Here is an 18,116-nt window from a genome sequence, read left to right on the forward strand (position 1 = left end):
GAAGGAAAATGAGCATGAAGGATAGAAAATAAAGGATGGGTCAAGATACTAAAAGGTAGAGTTCTGCGTAATGAGAACTGGGATGCAGTGGGCCCAAAATTTCCATGGTAGCTTGTAACAGTTAGAGAAGACAGAATTGAATAAGAACCCACATTTTGGGAACAAAGCAAGAAAAACATGGTATAACTATCTCTGTAAGATAAACAAGATGCAAATAACCACATGTATACACATTCTCCTCTCCAAATTACATTCACATCAATGTGCTGGAATATATATATAATATATATATATATATATATATATATATATATATATATATATATATATATATATATATATATATATATATATATATATAGATGCAGAATTCTCTTTTGTTAGTGTTGAGGGAAAAAAATGAAGTCAACAGCAAGCTAGATAATGAATCATTAACAATAAATGCAAAAATGTGTACGGTGACACAGCAGGTCAGGATTACAAAGTCAGCTCAGCAGGGAAGCTAATGAAGTGCTACTTATAAAGCAACCACAGAACTATGAATCATCTTCCTGGGAACAGATTCTGGATAAGTTTTAGGGTCTTATAAACTACAAATGTGCACACTTCTCCCTCACTCTATCACAAGGTTTGTCTTCCCTGTGTTCTGGGAATGCAGAATCAAGGTTCAACTTTAACCATTTTCCAAAGTTATTAGATAGAGATGTCCAATAGGAAAGCAAAATGAAATAACATACATGTAAAGTGTTCTGCAAACCTTAAAACACTATATAAATGCTATTCATTGTTATTAAGAGTGAGGGAAACTTAGGAAGAGGAATAAGGGTTAAATCTTTTATTAAGAGGGTCATTTTAATCCCCTTGGAAAGTTGATCACAATGACTTGCTTATACATAATCTGCTCTGTGATTTAGGTCCTTGCTTATATTTGTCCTGGTTCATCTGCTTTGCAACCCCACACCTCTACACATGTCCCTGACTTGCTGGAATGGTAGAACGTTGGGCGACAAGGACATAGAGTTGGATCAGCCCCACAGAAGTACAGAGTCACGCAACATAGTTCTAACCAATCATGTCTCACTCCTCCACAGCCCTAGACTGAAATAATTAACTCTGCAAAACTAACACTTCCAAACTTCCTTATTAAGAGCACTCAGCTGGGGTTGGGGCACTTTCCCACCCAACTGTGAATCTTAAAACACAAATCTAAACAAAATACATTTCCAAAGTAGAGACTCATTTCTAAACACCTAAGTACTTCACACCCAGGAACCATTTGGGGTCATCACTGATGAATTTCACAAGGCTAGAACTCCTCAGTTTGACTTGGGGCACCTCAAATTCAATGCTAGAATTTAGAGAAATGGAGATGATAAAATGGATCAAAATTCGAGTTACAACCAGCTAGGCAAGAGAATATCTGGGTACACTTTCCTTGCTCCATAGTTGAACACACTGTTCCATAAGGGGCTTAAAATCAGACCCTTGTGTCCTATTTAGCATTTGAATGGATGCCAGGACCCTGTGGTATAAGTGATTATTCATGCATGTACTGGCTTATAACTTTCCAAATACACTGCATATCATCAGCTAAAGATAGCCCAGTAATATAAGACCTCAGACATACAGTTTCTTTCTCTTTTTTCCCCATAAGAAAACCAAATTAAAAATTATAAGCATAGTCATGTAAAAACAGGAGGGGAAATCAAGACTGGAACAAAAATGAATAGGCCAGAGGCAAAAAAAGGAGAGAAGTATGATGACAAGAACTTTGGAGAAGGAAGGCAGTTTAGTGCCTGGCTTTCCCAATACCTTCCCATGGGACCGTGGCCAAATTTCATAATCTCAATTGCCTACAGTTCCCACAAACCTGTAAAATGGGAATAAACATTTTATTCATATGTCCTTTTTGAAGACCTATCTGAAGGATTCGTCAGATGGACATTAGAAATATGAGGGATGTTGAGAAAATTTAATCAGCCTTCAATGCTAGTTACCAAATTCTTTATAAAGCAATCCCCTTCAGTATCAGAGAAAGAGCAGTGACCCAAAACAAAGACATTACTGTAACTGACCCCAGCACAACAGCTATTTGGAAACAGACATATGGAGAAAGTGGCTGAACTTAACATTTGATAAAGAATTTGGAAAGTGATACAGAATTTGGAAAGCATTGTTTTTATTTTAAAAATATCTTATGTTTTTCTTTTTTAAGACTGTGGCAGGAGTTCTGCTTTTTTCCAAAAGTATAGTTTGTGTGCAATACGAGCTCATTAGTCAGAGGTATTTTCTTTATTCAATATCTAATGAAATGGCTTAATAGCTCAGGGAATAGGTTGAAGCTTCTAACTGGGAATCTGTTTTCCTTATACACAGAAGAACTTAATAAATGCTTAATCCTAATCAGCCAACAAGTGAATGTACTGATTTTCCTTACTTTTAAGTTATAAATTCACTTTCCTGTGTGACTTGTCATAGTTCAATTTATTCAGACATTTGGGCTCAGTGCCCCAAATCACTCCAGGACTAAAAGCAATGCCTTCCTTTCCCAATGAGACCTTGCCTGCTAGCTGTTGAATTTGGATACAGTCATTCATTGACAATTTCAGCAGTCTTAACAAAATTAGATCAAAGTTTGGAAAATCTAGGGGGATAACAGATCCACTCTTTGACACCTTTCCCCGACTCTTTCATCCTGAATGAACTTTCCATGATAATAATTCAGGTGTAACATAAGCCAAAGTAATAAGTTTCCTGTACATACTAGATTCAAAAGAACTTTTGCCACGAAAAATCTCCATCATGTAATACTCATAGTTTAAAACTTGTTAGCATTCTTTCTCCTCTACTTCAAACACAATTTCAGGTTTGAAAATCTCAGATCAATTTCAGCTCTGGGCCACCTGCCTAACTGAGCAACAGCTGACATTATGACAAGCTCCATCATTGGAGACAGCAAAAGACAGCAGATAAAATTGTCTTCCCGAAGTAAACTACTGCAGCCATCTCAGAGGTGAAGTAAAGACTGTGGGGCTCTGGTATTTACGCCTCCTTGGGAACAGCAGCTGTTGGTTTCCTCTTCTGGAAGCTGCCTGACTTAATTTTTTTTTAAAGCAGCTTAGTAATACAGTTAAAGAGGTGGAGTTACACCATTTGGTAAATGCCTCCAGTCATTGCTGGGGTCAAAGCATCAGAACTGCTGATTTTTCCAAAATGTCCTCGAAAGGCAGCAACCACAGCAGTTTTCCTGCAAAGGAAACAGAATAAGAATCTTGTTGATTCAGTGGTAATTTTAAAAAAATAATAATTACCTGGTTATGCCTCCTACCCAGGAAAACACACATACCCACACCCACATCCACATATATGTACGTATATTTGTAGATGTGTATTATATATACATAAATATATATTATATAATGTATATACATATTGTTTAGTCATTTTAGTTATGTCTGACTCTTTGTGACCCCATTTGGGGTTTTCTTGGCAAAGATACTGAAGTAGTTTGCCATTTCCTTCTACACTTCATTTTACAGATGAGGAAACTGAGGCTAACAGGGTTAAATGACTTGCCTAGGTTCACATAGCTGGTAAGTATCTGAGGCCAGATTTGAACTCAGGAAGATATCTTCCTGATTCCAAGCTCAGTGCTCTATCCACTGTACCACCTAGCCGTCCTCTGTGTGTGTATGTGTGTGTGTGTGTGTGCACGCGCATATGTGTGTATGAAAATGAAACCCCTTGCCAAATCCTACTGCTTACCAAAAGTTTAAATTTTTTCATGCAAGATATTTTAATCCTTCTTATAACAATGAAGGCTAGATAAGGGTTCTTCATTTAATGCGAATTGGGAGACGGGACAACCTTTTGCAGGACTAGACACTCATTTCATTTTTTGTTATCCATACCCTGGGGGTCAAAGTACAGGATGGTCATCATGCAAGGGAGTGTTCCCACTGACTTGTACAACCACATCAAACATTGAGCAATCCAGGTCTCAATCATCCCCTACATAAAATGGCTATTAGGCTCTGAAGCAACATCCTCATAAATGGTCAAGGATATAATAGCAACAAGACCTGAAATGTTGGTAAGGTTGATTTTCATGATATTTCCTCTTCCATATCAAACTGCCTCTAACAAATTTTAGGAAATTTATATATTCTAACTTGCAACGTAGATTTTAAGCCATATGAATATGGCTTAGAAAAGTCTTTTATTTTTCCACTGGAATAGCTATTTATAAACAGATTATAATAATTGATACTATCTTAAGGTTGTAACACACCTTGCCAAGAAAACAATACAAACACTGGTAGATAGTAGTATAAGGCATTCTCTTTTTCCCTTTATCTGGACTAAAGTTGCTTCAAGCACTAGTAGCTTGGATTTGTATTTATTTCACACAAATACACAGCCCACAAACAATATTTAAAAACCCAACAGATCAAATCTTGAGCCATAGACCTCCCTGGTCCTTCATGGTCAATCAAATGGCTTTGAGAAGCTGCTGTATATTTCCATTTAGTGCTAACTGTAGCAATAAAGCTAACAACCACAATACACCAGAAAGGTACAAAATGTCTCTTCCCAGGATTGTGGTGGGGGCTTAGTTGATTTTTTGCGGTGCAACGTGATTTTTGGGAACCCAGGAAAAGTGGGTGGCTAGTACAAATGACCAGGGCAAAAGAAGAACGTATTAAAAGCTAAAATAATATCTTGTTCCAAAAACAAATTGAAAATGAATCTAACCATAGAACTCAAATACTACAACTGAAATCAGCCCAAATGCTTAACCCTGCTTCATATTAGGAGTTCCATTGGTGTTGAACTTGATTTCAAGAAAGTTGGTTTTCACATTCTTTTCCCCCACCTCTCCCCATTCCCTACATAACCAGCCCTTGGTAACTGGCTCTCCTTAGACTCTGACCTCACTTTCTCCCACTGATCTAGTTCCCACAGTGTTTCAAAGGTAGCACCCTTCCTTATGGTGGGAAGGTGGTTTGCGGTGAACCCTTACGGTTTGTGGCTACTGGGAATGAATGGTTTTTAAGTGGCTGAGAAAATGCTTCTGCAATAGAAGGTGAGAGAAGAAAAGGGCAGGGAAACATGTCCAGTGTCACACAGCCCCAGACTACTCAGGGTGAGGATGACAGTGTACAAAACCTGAAGACAGCATAAGTTCAAGGAAAGATGGGAAAGAAAAGAGAATCCGGTCTCTTTGTCCTGCTCTATATAAAAGAAAAATAAGGTCTCCTCCCTCCCTAATTTCCTAAATTCTAATTTCTTCACATGTCTGACAATCCAATTCAGCAATTCCAAATCTTCTTTAACTTTCCTTTAGGTCCACGAGCCAGTGATTACTAAATAAAAGTCCAATACATATATATAGCAAAATTTTCATAGCAGCATTTTTTGTGTTAGCAAAAAGACAAAACAAAACAAAACAAAAAAACACCAACCTAGAAACAGAATAAGTGCCCATAGATTTGGGAATGGCTGAATAAATGGTTGCATGAATGCCATTAGCTATTTCTGTGCTTTAAGAATCAAGGGGGAATTCAGAGAAACATATAAATTGACATAGAGTGAAGAAGGAGAACCAGGAGAACAGTATGTATATGACTAGAGTAAGACAAATAGGGTGCAGGTAGGTGGCACAGTGGATAGAGCACTGGCCCTGAAGTCAAGAGGACCTGAGTTCAAATCTGGTCTCAGACCAAACACTTGTCACTTACTACTAGCTGTGTGACCCTGGGCAAATCACTTAACCCCAATTACCAAAAAAAAAAAAAGAACACTAAATCAAACCAAACATTGAATAATTGGAATGAGCAATCTTGGCCTTGGAGAAGAGCTGATGAATTTTTTTCCTCCTTTCAGGAGAGTTGCGAGAATTTCAGGGATTGTGAGAATGGAAATTTGCATACACTGTAAAAGAGGGTCCCCATGTTGATTGGTTTTACTTACCTATGTCTTTTGGTTAGGAGAGAGGGCTTATTGGGTGACTGAGTATATGTGGAGGGTAGGTCTGGAAATGTCTGATGTAAATGTAAAAGTCATCAATCAAATTTATTATTTTAAAAAATCAAAAATAAAAGGACAGGGGAGAAAACCCACAATTGAACATCAATTTTGCCCTCTTATTCAATAGATATAAAAGACCTTTGTATTCAACTTGTGGTATTCAAAAAAAAAAGGACACAAAACAAAACACAAAGGCTCCTTTCTTAGTTCTTTTCTAAGCCTTCTCTTTCCCAAGATAAATTAAGCAAGCTCTTTACTATGTAAGCTTCTAGGGGACAGGTCTGTTTTCTATTTTCATTTAGTCTTTGCATTCTCGGTGCTGAATATAGTACCTTTCATGAAGCAAAAGCCAAATAAATGCTTGGTGATTGGATTAGTTCAATTTAATCTAAGTTCAAGGATATTTTTCGATGAATACAGGGAAGCTGTCACTTTAGGGCCCCAGAGTAAAAGCAAGGCCTAGAGCTGGGTTTGTTGGTACAGAGATGTTACTCTATGTGGTGCAGGAAGGCAGGCAGATGACCTGTGGGACCCTCTTTATCATCACCATCAAGAATTTATACAGACAACCTTCCCGGACATGAAAGGAAAAAAATGGAGGAACCCAGACAAACCTTCCAAGTTGGAACACTCTTCAGCAGGGTCCTGGGCCACCCGTTACTGAGCTTTAGAACCTTGGTTCTTCTTCTTCTAGGAAAGTCACAAGATATTTTGGAAGAGATTAGGGCTCTTGTTTAACTTCTCACTTGTGATAGATAAGCACATTTTCAAGTCATTTGCTATGGGGTAGGGGTGGGGTATCTCTCCCTTCTTGAAACCCAAAGGGCTTTATTCCATCTCCTCCATGAAGCCTTCCCTGATTTCCTCAATCAAAAATGACCTTGTATTTTAGCACGTAGCATTTTGTTCCACAACTCTCTAATGTACTTATCACATGGTATTATATTGCCTGTGTCATATCCACTTACTAGAATGTAAAGCCCCATGAGTTTAATGAACCATGTTTGCTCCACATTACTTAGAACAGTGCTCTGCACTGTTTAATGTTTATTGAAGGTACCACCTCTGTGTTTGTAGTTAGTACCACACAAACACAATTGTTTTCTAGTTGTTGAATGCATGTTAGTTTTGTTTACCAAACGAGGCTGAAAACTCTGAGAGAGGAGGGTGCTATAGAATCATTTTATGTGCCTCTACAGGGACCTAGTACAATACTAGACACATAGTAGGTACTCAAGAGGTGTGACTGACTAGCTTAGTTGGTAAATGGCAAATTAAGGTTAAGGCTAACTCTTAATTAGATCAAAATACAGCATGTAGTATTAAACATATAAGAGGCAAAGAACTTTAAAGAAACCAGTTTCCAAGGATAACTTCTTTTGAATTTCGCCATAATTTATACATTCAGGATTTCAAACACAAGTGTTAAGAAGAACTCGGCAGGGTACCTTGTACATTGTAGGCTTTTAGTATATGTTTGTTGGATTGAATTTGTTGAGGGCATAGCATGAATAAAGCTTTACATTCCTTTGGCCCTATAGTTCGAATTGATTCTAAGTAAAACTAACATCATTAGATTTAGAAGTAACCTTAAAGAGAATCCAGTTCAACTCCATAGAGGAAGAAATTGAGCCAAGGTTACCCAGGTAAAATTCCTATTTTTTCAATGTAAAATGACCTGTTTGGGGGTAGCTAGGTGGTGCAGTGGATAGAGCACCGGCCCTGAAGTCAGGAGGACCTGAGTTCAAATCCGGCCTCAGATCAAACACCTGACCACTTGACACTTACTATATGTGTGACTCTGGGCAAGTCACTTAACCCCAATTGCCTAAAAAAAAACAAAATAAAATGACCTGTTTTACAGAATGGATCAGGGGCCAAAGTCATATCAAGAATGAATCTTTGGGGTGAGAATGAGGGAATTAAATTGGCAAATGAGAATTTTATTGAAAAACAATATTCTATTTCATTTGAATATTGGTTAGAGATTTTAAAAACACATTCAATCCAATAGTTTTTTTCAATTCTCTTAGAAATGAATTTAAATGACAAAATTACTAAAGGATTAACAAAAAGCATTTGTGCAGGGCAAATCCTATAATTCAAATCTTTGTCTTTATAAACCATTCATTATATAAAAGAGGATTTTACTCTGTTTAGATTATTGATTCCACTCTGTAGCTAGTAACTGGACAAAGTAGTAGTCTGCTCATGTGATTTTTTTTTCCTATATTGCATCTTCTTTTCATTATAGTTCCAGTAACCACCTCCTGTGATTTCTGTATTTTATGACATTGAGTCTAAGGACATTCAGATTCTGAAGAGTACCAATAGGAAGAAAAAAAAACCCTACTTAGCTTGATATTCTGATAGATCTGTGAACCAATAAGTGATATAAATATTTCTTTCTCCAGAGCAGATACATTTCCATGTCATTTTATCCTAAGCAATTCTAGTCTATCACTTTCAATATAGAGCTCCATAGAGAATTTACCCATTGTGTTGAAGAGCTTCTTTTGTTTTGTTTTTTAAATTACAGAGCATCCCAAAAATCTTAATGCAGTTTTAAGATATTAATGCTTTTTAAGCTTAAAACTGCAGTAAGACTTTTGGGACAGGCTGATACCAGTGTATCACTTGGACTTCCAGTATATCAGATACTAGTGTGTCACTTGGGACACTAGAGTATCATTAGTGTATCACTTGGGTTGTTCATTCTTCATCCCTTTGGTTTTTCCTCTGTAGATGGCTAAACCAATCTTTTCTGAATAATGGAAAATCTCAACTGAGCTTGGCCCTGTTGCGTTCTGGGACTCAAAGCAATCCACACAACGCCACCCATAAAACATCTAGAAGTATTCCTCATCTATTTGGATTTTGACAGGATTATAGACTGCACAAATACCTTTGGTAAGCATATATCTCTCTATTTTGCGCGTTATAAAGGCAGCTGAGTTCAAATCCAACCTCAGACACTAGCTATGTGACCCTGGACAAATCACTTTCTCGCTATCTACCTCAGTTTCCACATCTGTAAAATGGGAATAACAATAGTAACCACCTCCCAGGATTCTTGTAAGGATAATGAGATAGTAGTAGCTGTAAAGCACTTTGTAAACCTTAAAGGACTATTATTGTTATTGCTGACTTTTGATACTCAGGTGACTATTGAAAAAAATATATCTATTGTTGTGTCTATCAAAGAACCTTGTAAGATTTTAATATATTCATAAAAGACTTTTTTTTAAAAGAAACCCTTTAAGATTTGATTTCACTGTATTGGACAGAGGCATTCTACTAGCTAGCAGAGAGCTGGGCCTAGAGTAAGGAAGACCTGAGCTGAAATATGGCCTCAGACACTTACCAGCTATATGACCCTGGGCAACTGGACCTTGTCTGCCTTAGTTTCCTCAACTATAAAATGGGAATAATAATGGCACCTACCTCTCAACATTGCTGTGAGGATAAAATAACATTTATGAAGCACTAAGCACAGGCCTGGTGCATTGTAGGTTCTGAATAAATGCTAATTTCCCTCCTTTCTGCCAAATCAAATGGTATATTGAAATTTTTTTAAAGCAATAAGCATAGGGTGACCTTGTATACTCTAAATCTTTCAGTTAATTGTGTGGCTATGAAGCTGTAGTATGCTATAAAAATTATCTGCAAAAGTTTACCTACTCCCTCCTCATCTTTATCAAAAATAACCTAAATATATGCAGAAATCATTATCGGAGATTTTCCAGAGATGTAGTTTTGGGAAATAATGCCATATGTGATCATTTCCATCCTTTTGGCATTTGACCTCTAAGGCCCCCTCCAGCTCTTAATCTTTTTCTTTCAGATATCCTAAAAACCAATCACTCACATGTAATTGGGGAAAAAATAAAATATTAGAATACAAAACCCAATCATTTAGTGGCTTTAAAAATATGCCACCTCTAGGACAAAATTTTATCCATATTTGGTCATCTAGTCTTCCCAACTTCATTTGTCTACTTCCTCACATGGCACACTGGATCAACTGAAGCAGTTGATGTCAAATGTGATGGTTCCACTATTATCCATCCAAACTGGCCTCCCTGCTGACCTCCAAACTTGAGTGGCCATCTCTCCCAAATGTGCCTTTGTGCAGGCTTTCCCCCATGCCTTTAATGTACTCTGCTTACTTACCTCCTCCCCTTAGAAACCTCCCACCTTCTAGGGAAGAAAGCCTTCCCCAGATCCCCCTCCCCCATATGCTACTGCCTTCCGCACTCAGATTGCCTTCCATCTACTCCATGTACATTCTGTAGGTACCTAGTTCTTTAAATGTTGTCTCCCTCATTAGAATGTATGATCTGTAAAGGTTGAGACTTTTTTGCCTTTCTTGGTATCCTCAGAACTTAGCACAGTGCCTTGCACATTATTGGTATTCACTGACTGTCTGATTAAAGGTTCCCCTCCATCAAGTTCTCCCCCAGTGATATCTCTTACAAAAAGCCTTCACTGATGCTCCCAATCATCATGGTTCTCTCCCTCTTTAAACTGCATTTACTAATTAGTATAAGCAACTTGAGGGCAAGAATGGAGTTTTGCTTCATTTTTGTGTGCTGATTTCTAATACTTAGCATGATTTCCTAGACAGAGTTGGGCTTTAAAACTGTTTACTGTAAGAAATAGCAAAAACCCTTGTTCTGGTCTTGGGTCCACCATTTACTAGCTGTATGACTTGGACAATTCATGTTGCATCACTGGGTCTCAGTTTCCTCCTGTATAAAATGATGGAGATGAACCAGATGAAATCTAAGATTCAGTCTAGCTCTAAAGTTCCGTGAATTTGAAGCTGTCATGTGATCAAGAACTCTGAGTTAAAAAAACAAACAAGTTTCAAACCATTTGCATTCAACTTAAAATCTGATGGCTAATATGACACAAAGCAATGGAAAAACTTCAAAATAGATACATGTGCTTCCTATATCTGGTCAGCACAGTAAAGAGGAAGGTTTTTAAAACTGCACGAAAAATCAAAGTTGGCAACCTGTGAGCTGAGTCTGCGATGTAGACTGTGGTCTGACAACCAGGGATGCTTCAAGGCTTCACTTGCACTTATTCTCCAGCTAAAGGGGAAAATAAGAGTTTTGTTAAGTGAGTGGAGCATGTCAGCCTTGGAATTCTAAGGTTCCTGACAGAGGGAAGACATTCTCCATCTGAGCACTCCCTGGAAATAGTAACAAGTAACAGAAATATCATGAATTTATATTGTCCTTTTACCCCCATAAGAGCAAATGATTCCTCCTACTGACTGAATTTTTATATTCACCTCTTTCCTGCAAAATAGGCAGCCATAGGCAATGTCAGCATTGCTCAATGTTGACCTATTCATTCAGGGGATAAATGAATGCTGAAGCATGGGACGGGGCAAAGAATCTCGATGTCTGGAGGTCTTGTTGTGATTTTTTTTTTGCTTTTGTTTTTGTTTTTTGGTCTTCTTATGATGAAATAAAAATTATCTACCTTGAATAGTTTAAATGTAGAGCTTCCTGATTTTCCTTTTATTTTCTCATCTGTATGTATGCTAAATATCCAATTCCCCCTCCCATTAGAATATAAGGCTGTATCATTTGCTTCCTTATATTCCCAGTGCTAATCCAGGGGAAAACAAGCTTCCTACCACCTCTATGCCTCTAAAATCCAACTCCTTATAATTCAGCTTTACTCTTTTCTGTTCCTCTGAATTATAAACTAATGATGATTTAATATAATAACAAATAGAAAGCACATCACTTAAGTACTTGCCTAAATTATTTCTGGGCAAACATAGGACTGGAGCAAATGCTGCCAGTAATATTCTATCTATAAAGCTGCACCAAAATTGTAAATAGTGCTAAAATCATTGGGTGCTTATTAGGCTGACAGTTCCTAAGAATATTCCATGGTGATTGACCACCAATGCACTTTAAAGTTATGGAATTAGTTGGGATTACCTCTTCTCCTTAATCAGAAGTTTAGAGATGAATTCCTTGCCCTCTTCAGAGATGTCTTGGAATTCTTCTTCTTCTAAGTCCCACCTACAAGCCAAGATGTTGTTTAGTGTCTCAGCATCATTATCACCCAGGAAAGGAGACAATCCACTGAGCCTGAAAGACAAAAACAGAGAAATTTTAGAATGTGTATAGATATGTTTTTGCCCTTGACAATCCTAGTATAGTGGATGGAGCCCTGGACTTCAAATCAGAATGAACTTTGTTCAAATTCTGCCTCAGACACACTAGATACTTGTCCCCAGACAAGCCACATATCTCTCTGGGCCTCAGTTCCTCAATCTGTAAAATGAGGGAGCTGGACTAAATGGTTTCTAAAATCCCTTCCAGTGCTAAATCCATGATCCTATGAATTCAATTCAATTTAACATTCATTAAACATGTTTCAAGACCTGGGGAAAAAAAGATTAAAATAAAGCCATTCCACCATGATAGGCCATGCAGTGGAAACAGCCCTGGGTCTGGAATTGGAAAGAGTTGAATTGAAAAATGATCTTAGACACTTGCCAACTGTGGGACCCTGAACAAGTCACTTAACCTCATTCTGCCTCATTATCCTCAGCTACAAAATAATAACAGCACTTACTTCCCAGGGTTGTAGTGAGGTTCAGATGAGATATCTGTAAAGTGTTTAGTGTTTATGTGCCTGGGATACAGTAGGTGCTTAATAAATGCTTGTTTCTTTCTTTCCTTTCACCCTTAAAGAGTTTACATTCTACTAGGGAGACTCAACTTGGACATGGATAAGCATATACAAAGTGATACTGGAAGGATAATGTAGGAAATGGCACCTAGACTGTATATTGCAAACATGAATCACTTGAGCAAAGGCACAAAGTTAGAAAGTGAATTTGTTGTAAACAAGAGAATTGGTCAGTTTAGATGGAATGGAGAGTGTGTAAAGGGGAGTAATGAGAAATCAGAATGTAAAGGAAAATGGGAGCCACGTTACAGAGTGCAAAAAATGCTAGCTGAGATTTTGTATGTTAAAGGATATGTTTGTATGTTATGTATTTTGTAGGCATATATTTGCATGTTATTTGTATGTTAGACGTAACAGGGAGGCTCTGAAGATTTTTTAAGGACACTAACATGATCAGAGCTAGCATTAAGGAAGACAGAAGAAGAACTAAAGAAAGGCTGGGACTGAACCTGTTATTTCATTGATATGAGGAACTGCCTAATGAGTACCTACTATGTGCCAGGCTCTATGCCAAGCGCTGGGGATAAAAAGAAAGGCAAAAGATAATTCCTGCCTTCAGGGAGCTCATCATCTAATGGGGGAGACAACTTGCGAGCAAATATGTACAAACAAGCTACATACAAGATAAACAAGAAATAATCAACAAAAGCAAAAGGAACTGGGAAAGATATCTTGCAGAAAGTGGGATTTTAGCTAGGACTTGAAGCCAGGAGGTAGAAATGAGGAGGGAGAGCAGTCCAGGCATGAGGGACAGGCAGAGAAAATACCCAGAACCAAGAGGTAGCGTGTCTTGTTTGTGGAACAGCCAGAAGGCCAGTGCCACTGGATTGAGGGGTACATGTCGTAAGAAGACTGGAAGAATGAGGGGAAGCTAGGTTATGAAGGGCTGTAGAGAACATTTTGTCTGATATTTCCTTTGTTTCTTTTGTCCTTTCAATGTAATTAAACTTATCTCTGTGCATATTGTATTGCCCAAGGGACAGTGATCTCTTTGAGGCTGAGGACTATTATGTTTTTCTCTTTTATACCCAGTGCCCAGTATAGTGTCTTACACAAAGCAAACAAACATTTAATCAATATTTTTTAACTGGGTTGAACACTACACTTGGAGTAGAGATCTGGTTTTATGTCCCATTTCTGACACATAACCCCCTATTAGAATGTAAGCTCCTTGAGGGCAGAGATTTATTTTTGTTCTTTCTTTTTATTCCCAGCACCATGCACAGTGCCTGGCACATAATAAATAATTGTTGACTGCTGATTGATGGATTTGGATTGGTGTGACCTTGAACAAGTCAATTGATTTCTTTGAGTTTAGCCTTCTCATATTTTTAAATGGGGATAATCATGCTTAGACTCCTAACTTCAGAGAACTTGTAGGAGGAAAAGGCTTCATAAACCTTCAAGTGACAAATGAATGATTGTTGAATTGAAAATACAGGTGCATTATATCAATTAACTGTAGCTTTTTAAAAATAACACTTTCTATGACCTAAAATGTAAATCCTAAATAGAAAATATCTGGTGATTACTGTGGCACAAAGTGAGGGGGGGAAAACCTCCTATGGAAAAACCCTTTGGTGACTTCAGAATTTTCAGTTCCCCTGAAACATCTAACCTTGTGACTTGAACAGACAGTAAATGACCTACTAACTTGTTTTGCAAATGAGACTTTGGGGTATATTCCAGTGTTCATCAATGGTGCTCCTGCCTGACACATGCACTTTTTGACATCCTGTTGTTAAAGTCATCTTTATTTCCATTTTTTCTTGTTCCAGTAGACCTTCCCTTACTAATGAAACTTTCTGCTCTTAAAATCTCTCTTTTTTTTTTTTTTAGGGCCCACCAGGCAGTCACAGACAGAGGATTAGATAACATTTGAATCTGCCAATGCTATCTAGAGCTGTATGACAATACAGCTCAGAATGATAAGAAAAGGCCAAAAAAAAAAAAGTAAGAAAGAATAAATAGAAAATGACTATTAAAAACAAACAAAGAAAGCAGCCAACCACCAAGGTAGGAGGGTTGAAATATAAATTATTTAAACCATTTTGCAGTTTATTTTGGGAGCCTTTGATGATGGTGGTGAAATGGAAGGAGGGCACGGATTGAGGTGTGAAACTGTAACTTCCATCACATGGTACCTCCAGGAAGTTACCTTGTCCCTTTGGTAAAGCCTTGGTTATAGTGTCATGTATTACTGGAGGGTCACAGCTACCTAAAGTGCCCCAGGTTGGAGAAAATAAGAATCTGCCCAAAACAAACCATGCACAGCAAAGGACTTTCCCTGTGAACCATTCTCTGTACTTGACTAGGCCAGCCAGACAGTACTGGGATAAACTTTTCTCAAATCAGCTAATGTCAGAAAACCACAGTCAGGTCAGAAGACCTGCTTTAAGGCTACCGTGAGGCAGAGCCTTGGACAATATGGATCGAATGTAGGCAACCAGCTGCCCAGAGAGCAGCAGACAGAAACACATAGACCACATAACAACAAAGCCTGCAGAGCAGCCATCGGCTGAAGGTCACAAAGAAAACAGCACAAGGGCTTAGTCAACCTTGACTGAAGCCACAAATCAAAGAATAGCTCTCACATGTTCTGTGTGTGGAAAGTCCTTTTCAGATACACCCACACACAGAGAGCGATCACCCATCAGTAGTGTCATCTTTGAACATTAAGCTCAGTAATACTTATTTATCTGTGATATCAGGAGACTGGTTAGTAAATTGTCCCTTTCTAATGAATCAATTGCCTGCCTAGGAGTAGGAGGACCAAGGGAGCAAACCTTTTCCAGTATGTTAGCTGAGAAAGAGTGAGTGGTTGCATCTGTATATTGGTTCCTAGAAAGTAACGTTTGTTCTCATCCACCTCAGAATTACTTTGTATTTAAGGATAGAAACCAGAAGTGTGATTTCATTCATATGAGGAACTCCTAGATAAGAAAATTCCCTCCACAATGCAGATTGCCATCTTCACTGCAACTTGTCTAGGAGAGCATTACCTTGTCACAGTATACAGCCAGTATAGGCCTGAGGCAGCTCTTGAACTGGGGTCTTCATGACTCTAAGGCCAGTTCTCTGGACCCTATGCCACACTGAATTCACACTGTAAGAGTAACCGAGGCTTGTCTGTGCGTGCTCAGTCCTCCCAACATGGAAGTACCCCAGGGGCCTTTGGAGCAAGTCCAGCTCTCCTAACTTAGCAGCCTCTGCATCGCCTACCCGCTGGGTGGGGATAGTCTCTTTTGATTGGCTGGAGAGGCTGAAACAGTCTCACTTTTCAGACTCTCTTTTTCTGCCACTTTTTCTAGTTTCATCTGGAAGGTAAAGAGCCCAGTTCACTCATGAATTGGACTAGAATGATGGAAAGGATGCTCTTCCTCCGCTCTCTCTTTTTCACCCCTACCCCAAGAAAAGGGCCTGGAGTTGCTTGTTTCTGTTCCCTTTCATTTGTCCTCAATTTCAGTTGCCAATGGCAATACTCACTGGACCTCAGAGTTCAAGCCATGATGACCTTGGAACCAGGATTGAAGGCAAGATGGTGCAGCCAGCCACCCCAGCATGGAAACCCCGAGAAGCCAGGGTGCCTAGGACCCAAGGATGGTGGGATTAGAGTTTGGACTTCGAACTGGGACAAGGCCTTATAGGAACTGGACTAAACAATGAATCTAATCACTTGCCCCTCCTCAGAGACTGAGGTGGTACAAGGGAGAAGGGGAATTATGTCTTCCACATTTTGAAAGAATAGATTTGCATATTTACGATTATACTTTTTGAAGTAAATATTTCTGTGTAAAAGCTAATCTGATTATTTGTGGCTTGTGGAACTATAATGCAGGGAACCACTCTTTCCACTTGGAAGAAACACCACTGACGGGGACCAGAGCCATAGACATAGAGCCCAGATACCCCTAATCTCTTTAAGGGTAGTGGATAACCTGGGGGAAGGATGAAATTGAACCTTCCTTGCTTTTTTTTTTTAAACCTTCTCCCCGCCCCCAGCTTTTCGCTTTCCTTTTGTGTTTTGTCTTCCACCCTAAACTGTAAGCATCTTGAGGGCAGGGATTGTCTTTCTCTCTTCATATTTGTATCCCCAGCACTCAGCACAGTGCCTAGCACATAACAGGCACTTAATAAAGACTGTTTGACTGACTTTCCAGGCAGTGAGGGTTACAATAATTTGTGTGATATATGTGTGTTATGTATGTGTATACATATCTGTATATATGTACACATACATATGTGTGTATGTGTGCATATATTATATATGTCTTCTGCCTACTTATCTTATCCATGTTATATATACTATCCCAACACACACACACACACACACACACACACACATACACTTAGAATGTAAGCTCCTTGAGGGCAGGTACTGTCTGGCTTTTACATTGTATCCCTAACGTTCCTAGTATAATATCTTACACAAAGGATGCATTTAATAAAATGCTTATTGATTGGTCTCTGTAGAAGTTTTATTCATTTATTTTGTAAAAGACATTAACCTATGTGACTTTGTGCCTCAGTTTCCTCCTTTGTAAAATGATGGGGCTCAAATAGGATTTTTCCCCAAAACCCCTTTCAGCTCTAACTTTTATGATGCTATCTATTATTGCTTTTTTTTTTCTAGGACGGCAAAGTTGAATGCAAGGATAGGGATGGGAACAGTTTTGAAGATTCTGATTCTAGGCCTACTTACAGCATGTAGGCAATCACACCAATACTCCACATGTCAGTAGGGAAAGAAACAAAATCATAGTTCACAACTTCAGGAGCAAGAAATTCAGGAGTCCCAAAGTTCACTCTCAGCTTTTCTCTGGGTTTATATCTGCAATTGAGAAGAAGAGAGCAACAATATCAGAAACTGTTAAAAGCGTGGAAGAATCTTCACTCTTGTTGCTGTGACTGAAATTGGACGTCAGGGGAAAACACCCTTGACCAGCAACTCTCTTGGGGGTTTCCATAGAAATTGTGGGAGTTGTAAAGGCTTATTTTTCATACCATCTAATGAAAGGGACAAGGCTTGTGATTTTGTAAGTATAAGGAATTCCCTGGTAAGAGAATTCCTTCTATCAATGTGGATCAATACCTTCTCCACAACTGATGCCCATAGAGATTTGATTAGCATACCGAGGAGTTAAATGATATGCCGGGGCCCCACAGCAAGTATTGTGTCATAGACAGCACTTCAACCGGTCTTCTTGACTCTGAGATCAGTTTTCTATCCACTGCACCACACTGGTTTTCTTGAACTATACCTACAGGTGCTGCCCTCATTACCTGGACTGATGCCAAGAGTCTAGTGTAAAAATGTGCCTCATCCTGGAGATGACACTTACTATGGCCTCTTTCCTCCC

General features: G+C 38.6%; 1 protein-coding gene across 1 annotated transcript in view; it reads right to left on the reverse strand.

Moving 5' to 3' along the window:
* Nucleotides 1-2,162: 2,162 nt before the first annotated feature.
* The window catches only part of MYLK4 (myosin light chain kinase family member 4), a 116,308-nt gene continuing 100,354 nt past the window's right edge, over nt 2,163-18,116 (reverse strand). The window contains exons 11-15 of the mRNA XM_078151792.1: nt 17,459-17,587; nt 11,997-12,149; nt 11,051-11,129; nt 6,645-6,720; nt 2,163-3,247 (exon numbers count right to left, since the gene is read on the reverse strand). Of these exons, the coding sequence (XP_078007918.1) occupies nt 6,688-6,720; nt 11,051-11,129; nt 11,997-12,149; nt 17,459-17,587 (394 nt within the window). The 3' untranslated portion in view covers nt 2,163-3,247; nt 6,645-6,687. The remainder of the gene's footprint in view (nt 3,248-6,644; nt 6,721-11,050; nt 11,130-11,996; nt 12,150-17,458; nt 17,588-18,116) is intronic.

Source organism: Phascolarctos cinereus, unplaced genomic scaffold, assembly GCF_003287225.1.
Source record: "Phascolarctos cinereus isolate Bilbo 61053 unplaced genomic scaffold, phaCin_HiC Scaffold_4;HRSCAF=312, whole genome shotgun sequence".
In the NCBI taxonomy this organism is placed as follows: domain Eukaryota; kingdom Metazoa; phylum Chordata; class Mammalia; order Diprotodontia; family Phascolarctidae; genus Phascolarctos; species Phascolarctos cinereus.